This window comes from Astatotilapia calliptera, chromosome 9 (genome assembly GCF_964374335.1).
Source record: "Astatotilapia calliptera chromosome 9, fAstCal68.1, whole genome shotgun sequence".
NCBI classification, from domain to species: domain Eukaryota; kingdom Metazoa; phylum Chordata; class Actinopteri; order Cichliformes; family Cichlidae; genus Astatotilapia; species Astatotilapia calliptera.
Window position 1 is genome coordinate 11,569,538 of NC_137430.1, and position 18,225 is coordinate 11,587,762.

At 41.3% G+C, this 18,225-nt stretch overlaps 1 protein-coding gene across 6 annotated transcripts in view; it reads right to left on the reverse strand.

The window, feature by feature from the left end:
- Positions 1–16,534, reverse strand: part of ntng1a (netrin g1a) — a 125,760-nt gene extending 109,226 nt beyond the window's left edge. For 2 of the 6 annotated variants that reach the window (XM_026179215.2, XM_026179213.2), the window contains exons 1-2: positions 12,919–13,714; positions 971–1,642 (exon numbers count right to left, since the gene is read on the reverse strand). In XM_026179215.2, the coding sequence (XP_026035000.1) occupies positions 971–1,222 (252 nt within the window). In that variant the 5' untranslated portion in view covers positions 1,223–1,642; positions 12,919–13,714. Of the gene's footprint in view, positions 1–970; positions 1,643–12,918; positions 13,719–15,468 lie in introns of those variants that run through there. The other 4 variants (XM_026179214.2, XM_026179212.2, XM_080305936.1 and 1 more) reach the window with 3 other exon arrangements.
- Between the last annotated feature and the right edge of the window lie 1,691 nt (positions 16,535–18,225).

An 18,225-nucleotide genomic window follows, 5' to 3' on the forward strand; every position in this document is an offset into this window, starting at 1 on the left:
TGACACTTGAAAGGGTAAACCAATCAACCAGTCGCTGCTTTGAATTTTGCTTTTTTAAATCAGTCAGATCCCGCAAAACATCCCCATCATTTGCTGGGTAGTTCCCTGTTGAATTTGTTGTGATATTAAATGCTCGTTGGATAATTTTCTAAAATGTGTTTAATTATTTTATTTATTCCAACTCCACTTTAAAGTGTTTTTTGATCATAAAACTGAAAATAAATACAGTAAGAAATCCTGCTGATGCGTACAGTTTGGCCCTGCAGGTCACAGCATTAAAATGTTTATATATGAGAAAACATTTTCCTCACAGAAGAACATCTAACATCTTTTTTCAGAGCTTCCCAAAAAAATAACAAAAGAATAATAAGGAATGCTGTGTGACTGATTAATATGTCTGAACACTGCATGGGTAAAAACATTGTGCATATACCATCATGCACCACACTGTTATATTTTTAGTCCACCTGTGCACTATTTCACCCACCCAGAAACTGTTTGAATTTTTAAGCCACTCACTCATCCACAAACATGGGTGCAACAGCAAAGCTGTGCTGGGACGTCTCTTTACTCTGAAAGCAGAACGACTGAGGAAGCTGTATTTCTATATGAGGCTTTTGTGTGTGCAGAGAAAGAGGTGAGCGCTTGTGTTTTCATTGAAAAGTCACATTATACTGTGTTTTCTGCCGTGTCAACAGCACATCAGACAGTGTTTGCAGTGCACACCAAGAAGCAGCTCTCTAAACAGCAGAACATGACGTCAATGGGCACAAGCCTCTATTTCTTCAGCCACAGTAAGGTATCTGAGTCACACAGGCTTTTGAAAGTGTCTGTCATGGCTGTGGGGTTGAACAAGCCGAGAAGCAACTTGATACACAGGAACAGATAAGAAAGACGCCTTAGGTTGTCTTTTTTTCCCCTACTAGGTGTACAACTTAAAAAAAAAAGTTTCACTTTTCAGCGTACTCACCAGGGCACAGTACGTCTCTGGAGGGTCTCCACAAGTGATGTTGGGAGGATCTAGAGTCACCTTTAGGTACTGGGTCATATCTGCTGCCTCGGGTTGGCAGGCCATGTAGTCCCAGGTTAAGCCTTCATCTGAATAAACCTGGGACTTGCACACATCGTAATGTCCCCATGCTGCAGCAGGGTAGTGCTGCATGGCTGCCTGGCAAACACCAGTCCACAGTGCCTGCAGCGTCAGCGCAAAGTGGAAACGCATGACTGGCCCTTTCTCAGCTCCTTGTTAAGGAGCCGTATCTCCTTCTGAAGGGTGTACAAACAAGGGATCGCTCTTCGACTTCCACTTACTAAACTTCACTCAAGAAGAGTGAGGAGGCATGCCAAACTCCCTTTCGGTGGAGCACGGGTTGCTTTACGAGTGTTTTTCAGTACAATTTCTGTCTCTTTCAGGTTTTCGAGGGGCGGTGGATGATTTGAGGGATGGTGAGGCTACCAGCCCATTGAGAAGATAAGACAGGACCGAGGGAGGGAGGAGGATGGTGGAGGAGAGAAGGAAGAGGAAGAGGGGGGAGGCAAGACGGAGATAGCCCTCTGACACGCTGATAGGAAGATGAGTGACGGGTCTCCTCAGCTTGCCTGGCTGTCAATCATGGTACTCGTCCTGCGTGACGATCTGGCACTGCAGAGAAACAGGAGAAGGAGAAGAAGAGGCGGGGTGAATATACCTCACTTATGGGAATAGAATTTGACAGTGAGAGAACATTAGCTGGGGCCACGTCATGAGTAAAAGGTGTACGTGTGAAAAGAAAGTTGGATGGGTGCGAGAAAAAGGTGCCGTGCTGGTGTTGGTTGTCGATCAAAACACAGAAAATCAGTAAGCGAGGCCACCGGGGTAAACTGGATCCTGCTGCTTTCACGCCAAACCCTCATCACACTCAGCGGTATTAAGCCTACAGTGTTACAGCTTTCCCACAACCACACTCACCTTACACCTCAGTCAACTCAAACACCATACAATGCATGGGAAAAAAGGACAAATAGCATGCAGAACATAACAAAATTTCATGTGTTGTTCATTCATGGAAACCATTCACCTCAGTGCTGCTTTAATCATAAATACTGGACAGTACTCTAAATGGCTGCTTAATGGTTTAAGCTAAATGCAAATTTCAGCTTCTCTTTTTGGTTAGCGCCACTTTGTATCAGTGCTTTATGGGATAATACAGCAAAAAATCAAGTTACAGCAGGGAAAATGTGCAAAAACCTCACATCTATAAAACACAGACATGCGTGTGCACTTTTGTATTGGTGCATATACATGTGCAAACACACCAAAGTTCATATGAAAACAAAAATACCAATAAGTACCAATCGGTTCAGTGTATTGATGCTAAATTTGATCTTACAGATAAAACATTTTGTCCGAGGTATCAAGGACTTGTACTGTGTCAGCTGCACAGGGGGATGGAAAAAATGATATTGTACAGTTGAAATCAATTGTGTAGTGAAAAACCCTGAAGTAGTTCAAAAATAAAAGTTGGCAACATCGGGAGTATTATGATACTTTAACAGCTATCATGAGCACTGGAGTCGATGATCCAACAGGGAGTCATGGGAGGCTTTTATGTCCGTGTTGTCATTAATAATATATAAATATTGTTTTTTTCCAGTTCAAGTTTAAGTTCTTGATTAAATGTACTCAAACAGAGATTGATTGATTTTTTTTCACTTGCAGGCAATGGTAAGACACATTTTGACTCCCTGATAAAGCTGATGTAACATTTGTAGAAACTGTGAAGGGTGTGAAGGACACAGAGAATAAAGAGGTAATATTATTTATTATCTACCTGATTAATGAAAATCCATTAAAGAAAAAACAAAGAGCCCCATCAAATGCTCCATTAAATGCTCCACTATCTTCACCTGGGAGAGCTCTCCTAGTTGTTACAATCGAGCATAGCATCCGGGGGTCCATAAAAAGCTAGCTCGTCCGGCCCACCATCCATCACTATTCAAAGGTTAGTGTAATGTGTGAAGTACGTGGGAACATTTTCTTGACAATAGCTGGCTGCACTGCACAAACGAATGAGAATTAAAAATCCACTGAAAAAAGGTAAAAGTGACCTTGACCTTGAGCACAATTTGGATGAAGACCCATTGTGTGTAACTTTGATTAAATTCTGATTGGAGCAGCAATTCTTTCAAATTATGGAGAGATGGGCAGACGACAGACATCTCACCACCTTGTAAGCTCATCTGACTGATGCAGCAGAGTTAGAGGTAAAACGGTACGCTTTCTAGCTAGTGCTAAGTCTAAGTATACTACTGTATATGTAAGAATTCTGGGTAATTTGTACGCAGAACATTGCACTCTCTGTTACTACGTTTTTTGTTTGTGGAAGTTTGTTAGCAGATATACCAACTTGTGACCGATCATTAGAAGCCACCGCAATACAAAAACACTATAGGAAGTTAAAATGTTCTCAGTAAAGGTGCAGCCCCTGTGTGTGTGATCCAATAATTCCAAACATCCTATGGCAAGAATAAAGAGACAAAACTGTTTTCAACATTACAGGTTAGTAATTAATGATGACTGGATAATGAGTCATGGAGCTCCAAAATACTGTATTCATGACATATCACACTTAATCAAGACAACATCCTCAGCCAGGTAGTAGAGGCTTTGACCCAGAAACAGGGTTGCTAAATCTTTATGTAACAAGTGCACAGATGAAAAGATGAGATGAAGAGATACTCATGAGATTTGTGAGAATGAATCAAAGCAGTGAAATCAAGACAATGAGCGGAAAGACAGTGAAATACTCATGTGTACTCCAAATTCCTTTCTATGGGTTTGTCTATGCAACCAGAATATTACAAATAAATGTAACAGTTATCTGATCCATACTGATATAAACCAAGTGATTAAAGCTGCCTTAAATGAAGGACGGAGTGAACCGTACTCCACAAAAATGAAGTGGCCACTTTTGAGATTGTCCCACATTTCAGCATTACTAGTTCATGACTGTTCACAAGTTTTAAAGGAGTCTCGCAGATGGTGGATTGTCCATTGCAGGAGCCACAGTCCTATATCACATACAGTGATTTACTTCATAGCATCTATAGGATCCATTTATAACTGCCAACCATTGTGGGCTATGGCCTCGTTTTTTCTTCTGTCTTCAGCCTTCTCTTATTTATTTTTTTCCACATACGCTTTTTATTCCAGTTTTTGTGAATTTAGGTTTCTTTTTTACTTATTTAAAACATCTTTGAAGTAAAGATGTCTCCGACCCACATTTATCTTTATATTTCAAAAAGCAAGCCAGATGACCAAGGTCGTAGGTTATGTGAACATTTCCTGCTTCCTGCCTTCAAGCAGCAGCCCAACTGAGAGTGATTGATGGAGAGCAGACTTGGAGACTGAAGGCTCCTTCTCTGGTCTCTGTTGTGCTGCTTTTTTGCAGTATGTGTGCAGCAACAAAACACAGTTTGTAGTCATGCCTGATCACTTTCACCTAACAGACACTAAATTAGGTCTAAGCGATCTCTGATGTTCACTGATGGTGTAGTATTGTTTTAATTGCTAACTTTAATTGCAATTAATTGCAATTAACACAGCCATGTTTAATAAACCCTAAGGGCAATACTATGGGTAAAATTGGATCATGTTATCATACTACAGACACACACACACACATATAGATACACATATTTATTTATTTATTTAAGGAGAAGTTGAATAAAAACTAAAGCTCAGAATTATCAAAATGTGCTAAGAAGCAGCTGAGCACAAGCTGTGACAGGATTATAAAAGGAAGTGTAGTGTGAGAGTGTGAGAAAGTCAGTATGTGGAAAGAAATAATACACTTCTATAGAAGCTGAAGTCACATTTAATGGTCTACCTGAAGCCTAAAGATGTGTTCAAATGAGTAGATGAGCATAAGCATAATAGAGACGGAGATGAATGCCCAGATGAAGGGAGTCCACTAAGGACAATGTAAAGACATATTTAGTTCTATTTCACATGCAAATGTAGCAATAAGGCTATTTTTATTTGCCTCTTAAAATGTAAATTGGACGCATTGTACCAAAGTAGGGTAGATATGTGATGCTTCTGTGTTTCACACTGTGGCATTTGGAGTCATTTCAATCCGACTGAATGTAAATCATAATTTTTAGAAACAGTCAAGGTCAGGGGCAAAGACTCAGTAGCATATAAATACACTGTGCAAAGCAGCAGAGGCACAAAGTGGGAAAACATCCATTAATAATGTTGGAAGCCAGATGATATAAGCAGAAATGCAAGGTACCTAAAAACAGGGCAAGATAAGATGAAAAAAATAACTCCAATTGATCACTAAAGCACATATCCCGAGCTTTAGCATTCATTCTAAAAAAAAAAAAAAAATCCATTCAAGAATCCAAGAATTAGTGGAAAGAATTTAATTTTGCAGGTAAAATAAGCGAGAAATACAATGTGAAATATAGAGTAAAGTATTGCAGGTCAGTGGGCAGAGGAGGGAGGAAGAGATTTGGGGGCAGGGGGGGGGGGGGCAGAACTGAAGCACCTTAAATGTAAAATGTAAGAATGTCAATGGGGGAGATGTCAGCAGGTGAGGAAGCAGCCAATTATCCAGACGAACTCTTGGCACAGAGCTCCCTGTTCCCATTAAGAGACATAATATTACCGTGTTAAGAAGGAGACTAAAGAGATGGCTGGAAAGTGTCCGTGTGTGTAATAGCGTGTGTGTAATAGCGTGTGTGTAATAGCGTGTGCGCACGCCTCACGTGCAACCTCTGGATAAAAAGTGGTTCGAGTCATGGGTAATGAGACAACAAGCACGGGCGAGGGCTTCGATAACAAGCAATAGAGATCACAAAAGCTGGGTCATTATTACTCCACTAGCCTGGACACAGCAGCCCCTTCCTCTCATTACTCCCTGCTTATAACCCTCTGTCGCTCCAAGCAGACGAGGTGAGAGCGAGAAAAGGAGAGCAGATGGAAGAAGTGTGGATGTGCATCTTAAGTGAGAAAATGGTTTATTTTAGGGCAGGCTGCTTCCTCCAACCATCGATCAAGGTCTAAGGACATCAGAGGAGGTGCGCTCGGAGGAAGCCTGAAAATTCTTCCACGTATAGGAATATATACTGCATCGTATGCACACGGCAAGTAACAGTGGGAGGTCGCTGAATATGAGAGAGGAGCGGACGTAGAAAAAAAAAGTATTATTTTAAAACTCTTTAAAAAATAGCTTTTCTCTTTCAACAGAACTGCATATTGCTCAATTGCCTAGTCATTCAGAAATATGGGATTTAACTACTTTTTAAAAATGTTATTACACTGATGTATTAAGTTGTAATGTACGTTAAAAAAACAATCAAGTCATTAGAAAAAGTTTAAATACGTCACAAGACCTGTCCCAGTTGATGAAAAAATATATTCAGTATGATAAAGAAAAGCCCCACAGCATTTCTTCTGTTAGACGTGGAAACACAAACAGATATGTTATAAATGAGGCTATAACTAATAAAAGTTTGGATCTCACATCTTTATCCTGTTAACAAATGTCTGAAACAATGATCATTTTTAAGGTTTTCAGTCATTAATCGTTACTTTTTATTTTCAGTCACAAAAAATACAGTCATGGAAATATAAATTCCTATGATCTCATATTGGGAAGAAAGAGTTGCTTTAATTTTTTATTGATTTAATTATGATATTTCTAATTATTAGAGTATTATAAAACCTTTAAATGCAGCTTCATGGAAAAATGGTAAGAACTACAGCTCCATTTCTGTGGGTGCCCCTCAGGTTGCTATGGTATTTATGGGTATGCCTATTTTCATATTATTATCTTTGACATGTATTTTATGTCTATTCTGTGTCATAAAAACAAATATCATATTTTCTATTCAAAAATGTCAAGTGGATGCTGATGTTTACCAAAATAAGATAAAAAAATCTCCACAGTCTGCGATGGGAGTTTACAAACAAAAAATCAACTGAAAGGATAAAAAGGGAAAGATTACAACCAAAAAAATGGAATAACAGGCACTTCAGGTAAGTTTGGACAAGTACTGAAAATAAACCAGTGCACACTGGCTGTAGGGATACAAAGCTACCAACAGAGCACCTTCACACGCTGTAGATGTGCGACACCAAATATGTGCATCATGTTCTTTTCTAGGCTTGAGAGGCAATGCTGAATTCACAGAGTGAATTGGTTTTGGAGTTTTAAACATTTAAACAATCGCACTAATTAGCTTTACCTCCAGATCCTTGACTCTGGCATTGTTGTGACTGAAGGCAAATCGGATTTGTTTCTCAGATCAGGTCTTAAGGGCAGACTGCTGACTTTCGTATTTGCCAGTGATCGGATCAGATTTGCGTATCCAGACAGTACCAGAACCAATCTGCATGAGCTGCTGCGGTAACAACACAAGTGTCAGTAACTGCATTGCTCCACTTGTGACGCAGCTTTCTAAGAAGCCTTCCCTAACAAAGTAGCAGCATATAATTTGCTTTGGCATCTGTTATTCTCCATGTTGCTCTCTATAGCGCTCTGCAAGTGGCAGCATGAATTACACTCAAACTTACATTTCTCATAATTTTTTTTATTTTTTTCCACAATTCCTAAAATCAATCCAAATAAAATAAAATCTCGATATGGCGAGAAACAGATTTGGGCTGACAAGTCTGACAGTTACGTAGTTGCACATACTTGTATCGCACATTTCTTTTTTTCGTCTAGATTTGTGTCACATTATCATTTTAAACACATTATTAGCTGATCGGAATACAATTCTACGCAAACCCAAACTCCATCTACATCTCTCATTATTTCTTTCTGCTCTGGAAAACCTTTTTTTTAGAATGTATTGTCCTTTCATCGTTCTGGTCATTAAGAGCATACATTTTTAAAACTTTAATCATAGGAAACCATATTTCCACGAGTGCTTTTGCTTTTTTAAAGTTAAGAAACCCTGCCACTGTAGCCTCGCACTTTTCATCAGTGTGAAAGAATTGATCAAATTCCAGCATCAACATAAATGGGTTAAACCGAGTTGAAATGAGCATAAAGAAACTTTCAAAAGGTAAAAATATAAACAGCACACACACACACACACACGCACGCACTGTGAAATATACTGAAGGCCAAACATCCTAGTAAAGCAGTGACAAATGGAGCACGTTTTGAATAGCAGTAAGCTTAAAAACATGAACATTAGATTGAGAAATTGAATTATTAAGATTTTTACACATACAGCCATACATTATTTTGCTTCTGCTCTGTTTTGTTAAGTTAAAATAACTGTTTCTTTGTTTCTTCAGCAGGGACGTTGTTTCAATATGACTGTATGTGCAAAAGACCTACTGTGTGGGTCGGAGTGGAGTTGCCATTTAGACTGAAGGTAGACTTTTTAGTGAACATGAGGGGTTTAGGGCAGACCGTGCAACATAATAAGTCTCAAAAATCTTACATAAGGATTTAAAGAAGTTTTCATTTTCTGAAAAGCAGATTTGTACGGGAGAATGACGCAAAGACCCCAGTAGACTGGAGAGCACAAGTCTGGGAGCTGAACAGATCTTAATTTGCATGCTGAAGAAAAACCCTTTATGACTGTGCAGTTAGTCAAGAAGGTACTCCAGCATGTGTGTGCACAGGTTGCAGTGTCAACAATCAAGAGAAGACTTCTTGCAGATGCTCAGAGGACCTGCTGCAAGATGCAAAACCACGGTAAGCCTCAAAAGCAGAAAGGCCACCTGCAGCTCACATAAACATCCAAAAAGAAAGTTTTGGAGCACAAGCGTATGAAATGAGGGAGCAAGTTTTGTCTAAACGTAGAAAGAAGAAAGACAGGAAAACTAAAAAAATAAGCAGCTCCACCCAGAGCATCAAACATGGAAGTTGCAGCTATTTTGTCTTAAAATGCTTCCGGTGGAACTGATTGTTTCACACATGACACGATGCAGAGGTGCACAAATTCAACTGATGGGTTAAACCTAACTGGAAAATTTGTCATCATCCAGCAAGACTGTTTTCCTAAACAACCAAAGAACATTTTAGAGTAAAGACGAGGTATTTCCTCCACTGGCTGAGAGCAGACACCCCACAGAACCCACGAGCTCAAGGAGATTACAGTGAAGCCCGGAGAGAGCATCAAGCATCTGCTGATATCTGCGAGACAAAGACTTCAGGCCATCATTTACTGCAAAAGTTTTCACCAAAATGTTATATGTGAGGATTTGCTTTGTCCAAATGAATCCCTGCGCTGTGTCTCCACTCAGTTGTTTCCATAATGACACAAACCCGATGAAATTAAACATATTTAAGGTGTTGGTGCTTTAATGCACAGTTACTATATGTCAACCTGAATGGGTTGAACACAGAGCCTGGAGAACAACAGATGCTTACTACTGGATTGTAAAGAAAAATTACTTCAAGACGTTAAAGCAGTGATTTTAAGGTGGGGCAGAGGAAATAAAAAGCAGTTTTAACTTCTATTAAAGGTCTTTACAGAAGTGTGAGTGTGATTTGAAAAAAATCTTAGAAACAAAAAGTGTTAGTCACTCCGGGGAAAATAGCAACGTATTCAAGAGCCTTGTTCAGGCAGTGTCATAAACCACATACAGTAGAGCAGTTCCTCACAGCCTGTCTGAAACATCAGGGGACTGTAGACATCAACCCGCCAGGCTGCAACCTGCAAGCTTTTATATTTAGACACATGAATCTTTCACAAGGCCCCGTAGAACTGGGATGGGGTTGTTCGGTTGGTGAGGTCACCACCCATCAAAAGCAGCCTTTTCACCCAACTGAACACCTCTCTCTGGGGCTGAGAAACGGCCCTCTGCGTCCTCTTCCATTTCATCCCAGAGGAGCACACGAGCACTGACTGTTTATCCTCATCACAAGGAAAAAGTTACGTGCATGTCCCCAGAGCTGCACTTCACTACTAGTGGGAGTAACTTGTAAACCATGCACATTGTCAAATAAACTAATGAAAGGACGACTCCTTATCAGTTTGTAGTTCTTCCTTTTTTCTCACTCTAGCCCTAAATGTGTACGTCTGAATCTAAATCCAGTGCTTTTGTCCCACTTTAATTCCCCATTCTTCCGCTTTCTAATTTCTGTTTATATTGAAAATTCATTTCTGTTGACCAGTGGTTTGTGTGGGTTCAGCATTTTCTCCTGCGATTGACTGCCAACATTCTCCACTGCTTCGGACAGCATTTCTTTTATTTTTTTTTAGTCCGCCTGTGAACAAAAGAGGCCATTTTGTCACCCAACCAAAAAGAACTATCAGGTCATAATCGCTTCCAAACCATCTACAATGGCCCACAGGGGGCAGTACTTACACACCTGCCACATTATAAAGCAATTTGATGAGTAATAATGTCCCAAAATGTAAAAAGTGTCCACTTTAGCTCTAAAGGGTGCACTCAGGACAAGGTGCGGTGGAAAAATTACGAGCTTACAGCTGATATTTGAGCTATTTTCCTGCCTTTCATTTTTAATTTCACACATTTTATGCACTTTCAAGGGCAATTTCTGACCCTGCTTCTGTCCTGTCGCTACCTGCTTTCATCTTTTCTGACTCCACCTGTTTCATATTCCCTACCAGTGCCTTACTATAAGAGAAACAAGAACGCAGGAGTGAGAAGGGGAGAAAGACAGGATGGCAGACAGTCGGAAACAGATGAAAGATAGATAAAGATAGAAGCTGGCTAGGCTTCAGGAAAGAAAAAACCCTCCTGCCTGCTCTCTGCGCGCCGCTCACCAGATTTCTCTGCCTGCTTTTTTTCAGAATCCCTAATCTTGCCTGTTAACAACCTGCCAATAGGGCCGCTGTCCTCATGAATAAACATACGGAGAGTGGAGCATGGCCCTGAAAACATGACAACCAGCGCTCATGTGAGCACGCCTATAATGCGAGTGAGCTTGCCTGCGACTCAGTCCATCACTTAGCACTTTTTTTCCACTTCTGAAAATGTCGCCACCTTCAATTGGCAGGCTTATGATCTTTTAATAATGATGACAGGTAGCAAATGGGTGGAGTGCTGAAAGCTATGAAGAGACTGTGTGGTGGAGATGAGTGGGCTGACTCACAAGAGCTCAGAGTTAAAGCTCCGCTGCGGGGTTAGACAAATAATTTGCCTGTTTTTGTTAACTGGGCTTGCACTGGCCCTTGTTTTCCTCTCCTGGTGTGATAAATGTCTGACGGAACCAGATGCAATAAAAGAACAGAGCCACGAGTTCTGTCAACCTGATGTTCATTCGTTAAGAATTTCAGTTGCTCTTCTCCGAGAAGCTTTCCCACCCTCAGGATAAAAAAAGTGAAAAATGGACAAGATAATAGGCAGTGAAAACTGGATAGTGCTGGCTATCAAAAAGCCATGCTGGAACTCTAAGGTAATCATTCCTTAAACAGGATGTGGCTGCAGTCTGTCTTTGAATCAAGCATCTACTGGAGCCAGACAGGTCAGGCCTCTGAAGGCGCACAAATCCCTGACGGCCAAAGAAGACGTGCTTCACTTGCCTCCACCAGCTGTATCCGCCACCGTCCTCCATCACTCCCTCTTTCCATCCACCCCCACCCCTTCCTCTGAGCTGCTCAAGCTGCCTTGTGTGCTCTGTGTGTGCGGGAGCAGCACTTTTGACAGGGTGACTGTGGCGATGCTGACCCAAGTCGAGCTGAACGCCCTCGGGCGTCAGTTACTCCAGCTGCACATATAGAGCAGCGCGTGGGGCACCCGATGAGACAGTGAGACAAGATCACTCCTACTTGCTCCCTCCCTCCCTCCTCCTTTTCTCTGCTTCCCCTCGCCACCGAGCATGCTTCTCTTTGCGACACAGGAACACCTTATGCATTATTAAAGACACTTTTCCTAAAAAGGCTGCTAGCACATTATTCTGCAACCACAGTGACATGTCTCGATGCTCAAAATGTCCACTTTAGCTCTGAAGAATGTGCTCACCCAGGTAGCTCTCTCAAGCTGACAGTATTGTGAAAAGGTTGGAATAGTCACACAGTTTAAAGCGACAGACGCTTGGAGCACACAAATGATGGCTCAGTGTTACCTACGAGTTTTTGATAGCATTAGATATAAATGACAAAGCACATAAAGCACAAAGTGACTTCAAATCTGATATCAGTCACTCATTTATGCCAAAAACAAGTGTAGCTGATGCTGTGTATGAAGTGTAAACTAAATCCAGAAACCCTCCAATGCACACTGTGATCCTCCAGTCAGAATTTGGATGGAGCCTGAACCAAAGAGCGCTCATGTTTAATGATAATGGTTAAAGGCATCTGCTTAAAACAGCAAGGGGTTTTTTTTAGACTAATTCAAGGTGAAGCCATTCTAGTCTTGAAGATTATAACTATTATTTAAAAAAAATAGCATAACTGTACTGCCACATACTGCTTTGTGACAGACCTGGTGTCACTCATTGGGCTAGGAAGCATCTTTAAATCACACCAGGAGCTACCAAATGTGCAAAAGTGACCAACACCTAAACCAAATATACCAAAAAAGCTTCTAAATGCAAGAGACAACACAAGGATGCATTAAAGGTGGAGTAACTGCTTGCAGCGTGACACTAATATAATTATACATGGCAGTGAAGCAAGAACGTTGTAATAAGTTCCACAAGGGGGCGCCTCTAAAAAATGACCTGAGGAAATTGTGTCATGTTTTTGGATGAATTCAAGGGCACCTTATTTCTACATGTTAACACGTCTTCTTTGCTTTAAACTTTGTCAAGCTGTCCAGAAACCAAAGCCCAACAGCTGCCTGCCCCATCCTTAGCTGTTTATTGCTGGAGATAAATGCATATAAACCAGACTCACCAACTTCCAGCAATGTTAGAATTTATTAACCGGAGTGTAAAAATTATTCCTCAACGCACAAAAGAAAAAGTAAACTTCACAAGCAAATGGAAAACTCACATTTCTTTGAGTGCCTCTCTGGGAGTCCCGCTGCTCTTTAACGCCGCTCAACAAGTTCAGAGCAGCAGAATGAACATGAACGAAGAATGAAGCTCTTTAAGACGCGCTCCTTAACGGGAACGTGATGAGTACGCACGTCAGTCTCCGAGGAATCGCTGCGCGCACCATCTCTCGCTCTTGTTTCAATCAAGAGGAGGATTTTCCTGCCACTTCAAAACAAATGACTGATCACCGTCCTGAGGGCTCGGTCAGCACCGCGCCTGCTGGAAACGCGGGGGATCTCTGAGCAAGACTCCGGTGCCAAAGTGTCCATCATCCTCTTTTCTGGTGTCATTCCATCACGGTGTCAAACCTGAAGCACAATGATGTCCACGGAAAAGGGAACCCCCCACCCCATCCCATACACACAAACGCACACACACGCAGTACCGCGAAAGAAACTTTGACCTGCTGGCGCGCTTTCCTCCTCTCTGCGATCTGCTTCCTATATTTCCAAAGACTGCTGAGAGCGGATCTCTGCGCGGATCCCGTCCCCACTCTCCCCTTTCTCTCCTTCTCCCTGGCTATGAATAGGTTTCAGCCACTCAACAGGGACATGAATCACAGACAATTAGTCTCGGCTGCTGAGAATATCCGCTCGCATCAACGCATCTTCTCCTGGCCGTTTCCCCAGCAAGGCGCAGCACCAACCGCACAGACGGAGATGACGGGGAAGATAATGCGTTCCGAGGCTCTATTAGATGAGACGCACACTCAGCGTGTTTCCCCCCCACACACACGCATACCTATGGTTTTTCTCCACACCCCTCCAGCCCTTCTCCACTTCGACATACTCCTCCACCCCCCACCCACACCCCTTCTTCACAGACATCAACACGCACAATCCTCTTTCGGGACCCGTTAGAAACTCAGAAGGGAGGGGGATTGTCTGTAGTTGAACCTTGTTTGGTTGAGTTCACACGAGTCGGCTGATCGAGTTAAATTATCCAACAAATGTGGGCGTGAATATAGTCTCAAAGGAATGATTGCATCCGGGCAAAATAGAGGGGGGGATCATACTCTTGGTGATTACTACTTAACAGCCATCCGAGCATGTGAGAGGAAAAAAATAGAAGAAAAAAACAATATTTGTGCTTTTGATTTCACATGCAAAGCCATTGTGAAGTGTGAACGTGTTGAAATGCCAGGATCTTATTTATAATTAGATTTATTAGCTATAGTTCTAGTAAAGCGAATTTAATGTGTGTTGTAACTATTCAAAATGGTGCGTAATTGCTCCAAAATCCCTCTGACGCAAATAAAAACAGTGGTACCATACGTTCACTGGTCCCGCCTCGTTAAACGGGCTGTTTTAATTCCAAATACGTGTAAATTGGGACAGATTAGCATAATATAACCAAGACTGAAAAAAAAATGGAAATGAACAAATAAGGGCGAAGGCTCCACTGAAAGTGTCTATTTTAAAATTTTAAAACTCAGTTACTGTGGGTGAATACGTCCGTGGGATTACTTAGATATAAATAATACAAAAATCTGTTTATCAGAGTTTAACATTCGAAGTTTAACACCTGTGGGTGAAGAAGCAACGTTGTTTATATTAATTTAAGGATCTCATAACCTACTTTTTAAAAAAAATTATAATAATAATAATTATTATTTAGTTAGCGCCCAGTGTGTTCTGTATTATCACCCCTTAACACAAGGAGCAAGAGAAGACGGGATGTTAAGGAGTCAGGTCATGACACTTGGCGCGCAGGTTAACCTCACAGTAGCTTGACAGCCTTACAGTTGAACGAGTGTCTACAGTCTATCTAGTCTCTAAAGGCCAAGACAGGCCCCTAGTCACCCCCTACCCGAAACCAACCTGTGTTAAGGCTGGTGATGTTCAAGGATGTGGTTAAAAGGAAAGAACAGACACACAGACTTCATAGAAAACGTTCGTTGGGCTTTTTTCTTCTTTTTTAAAATATCGATCAAAGAGCCTGAGAGAAAAAAAAAAGTATTTGATGACAAGTGTCTGCCAAGCGTTATTGTAATTTTTAGTTTGACTTTAAAGTGGGAATATCGGCACGCAGCAGTGCTGATTCGTTTCGAGTTAGACGTGGAAATGCTTCCTGCTTTGGTTCTGTGCACCTACAGCGCATCCACGTGTCCTTTAAACAACGTATACAAGTGATTTGGAGCAAGATTTTAAGATAAATCTTTCTGTTCAAAGAAAGTGTGAAACAGCACTTTCTTAGTAGGACAGCGGCATTCAGGCTACACCTGATCTCATACTGGATGTACCACAGAAAAGGTACCGCTTTTTATTAGAGCATCTCTCCGCACGGGAGAGTGTGGTGCCGAATGAAAGCACAGCAAAGAGAACCTGAAAGGTAAAAAAAAAAAATAGCATGTGATCTCAAAATAGTCGCCTTACTTTCTCTTATCACGACGCACCTTTTGGTTGCCCACTTGGCGCGCGTCGTAGCGAAGCTTCAAAAGTTTATGCGCCCCTCCATCCAGCTGGACATCAATTAAAGAAATAAATCGGCTGCCTGAGCCTCTCACCTTGGGCTTCGGTGGTTCATTCCGTCGGTAGCAGCCGGTAATGTAGCCTGTTGCAGACAAATAAATCCGCTTTAAAACGGGACATCTTAGCACGGCGCGAGAACGGCACACTCCGCGACCCGCTTGTCTCTGCCGCTCCCGGGGAATGGAGAGGAGCTCCCTGCACCGACGCAACGTCACTTAGACCTGGACACACAGGTGGAGATTTTTCCAGGAGAAAATCCCACAAAGTAATTGTATCTTTAAATCGTTTGGTTATTAAAAAAAAGAAAAAGAAAGAAAGAAAGATTAAAAAAAAAAAAAAAGGAGAGACACAGAGATACCTCGAGTGGCCCCTTAAAAAAAGAAAGAAAAAAAAAGAAGATCCTCGGAGACGGCAGAGTGGCCAGACCCACTGCTCTCAGACACAATGAGGTGGTGAGGCTTTGACAACTGGCTTTCACCTGAAGTTTAATTCTACTGAGTGCAACCATGAACAGAAATATACATATTCTTTAATTTTTAATTTTCTTTTAATTTTTTTTTTTTTTTTTTTTTTACAATTAAATGGCTTTAAGTAGGAAATGCACTGTCTAAATATGTGACAGCATTAAAACTTTGGAAACAGGAGCATCGCTACTGAGTGGGAAAAGAAAAAAGCTCTATGGAAAAACGGCTGGCAGTAATTCTGTTAGTCTTCATTTCGAGCAGCTGCTTCCAGAGAGGTGTTTTGTTTGCTTAAAGTCACGTTGTTAAAAGTCAAAGGTGTACCGTCTGAGTAGACAAACATGTAAAACTTATACTGCTATGCAAAGAGCTGGAACAATGGATTATATAAGCTGTGAATGACAACATATTGCAACACTAGAGGGGTTAAGCAAGTCAATCAACTGATAAATCAAACAGAAGCATGCCGTGAAACAACTCTTGCCTGATTTGTTTTTTTTACTTTTCAAATTGGAGAATATTACATTATTTGCTCACTTGTCTTGCATCTTTAGCAGTTACAGCTGAGGGAGTGGGCTTCCAAGGCAGCATATGAGTCAGAAACAGAGTTTTCAAGGCTAGAAATCTCAACAATAAGTCAGTTGAGTCACTAATCAATAAACCCTATCAAATCCAGTACTCTAACATGGCCCACGAAACATTTTGTTTCATGGGACCGTTCCAGTGTCAATTAATTCATCTCTCACTTTACTCGTGTCACTGTGGAAAGGTTAAGGATACAGTGTTGACCATCTGACCTGAGAAGACAGCTCTTCATGCAGCTGCCTCTCTCTTTTTCCCTCTCTTCTGTGAGCCCAAGGGCAACTTGCCTGACATGAACCTCTTTTTCTAATTCACTCAGCGACAAGAAAGAGGAGAGCGCAGAGGAAAGCTACCAAAGAGCACATTAAATTCCCACTTATTGACTCAATACAAAGACACCATATAAAATGTGGACTCACAATACATTTCTGAAGCTCATCTACAGACTGTTAAGCCCTATTCTGTCTTTTATTCAAGGCCTAAAAACACTAAGCTCACGCAGACTGGGTTTGAACAGGGATTCTGTAAATGAAGCCATTCGCCAATAAAAGGCTAAAGTACCTGAATACTAAGAGATAACCCCGTGTATGTTAACATGTTAAGGTAAGGCTGTGACGAACAAGACGCACTAAAGGTCAGCAAGGGAAATGAAAGGAGGGTGTGTTTGAATGTGGAGGAGTATTATTATTCAAGGACAAAATGACCATGTGCCATCAAATCCATCAGTGGGTTCAATAGATGGCTCTTTACTTAAGAGACCAATAATCACGAGGCCCACTCTTCCAGTATCTCACCACTTCACTTATGTGCTGTTAAGTTTTGTTTTCCTTTTCCTCTTCTTCTTCTTCATGATGGTTATTAGTAAATTGATGAGTTACGCTGTTTTTGCACATCCCTGTCTGGCGGATGCCAGGGACGGATGTATTGAATTTTTTGCACCTGTTGAATGGACGGTAATGTTGCCGGTATCCAGAAGAGTCTGTCCGTTAGTCAATGGGGTGGAAGGAGGAGAGGAAGGCAGGTTATTAATACAGGAATAGTGCAAGTAATAGTAAAAGTTAAAGAGAGGGCATGCTAGGGCAGAAAGTAAACCAAAGGGTTAAATAATCAGTAACCCAGAAGCACAAGGAGATCACAGAGGGTATGCACAGGGAGGCCAAACAGAAACATAACAATGCAGCTGACAAACAGTCTGACAAGGACAAAGAGGAAGAAGGGACTATTTAAACACACTGGGCAGGTTGGGAGCACAAAAGAGGGGGGAATGAGACACAGGTGCAATGAAATTACACACAGGTGAAAACAATCAGGATAATCACACAGCAGCAAGTAAAACTAACACAAGATGTGAAAGAAATCACACCTTCAAAGTAAAACAGGAAACAAACCAAATGCAAATGGTTAACACAGAAGCAAAAAGACTTGCGCTACATATGACAGAGACAGTGGAACAATGCTAACAGATGAGACAGAGCAGACACATAAAACTGCAACTAATAAAAACAAGACTAAAAATTAATTTAGAATACAAAATCCTCAAAATGACACAAACCAGTCAAATTGTGTCAGAAAGATAGTGGCAGAAGTATTCTGAACATGAACAAGAATGAAAACATCTTACACACTTTTCTGCAATTCATACTTACAGACACTGAAAGCGCTGTCGTAGATTGTGCCACTGACAAATACATGAGGCGCTACAATGTTTTTAAATGCAATAACGGCAGTGGGTAAAGTACCAAAGCTGAT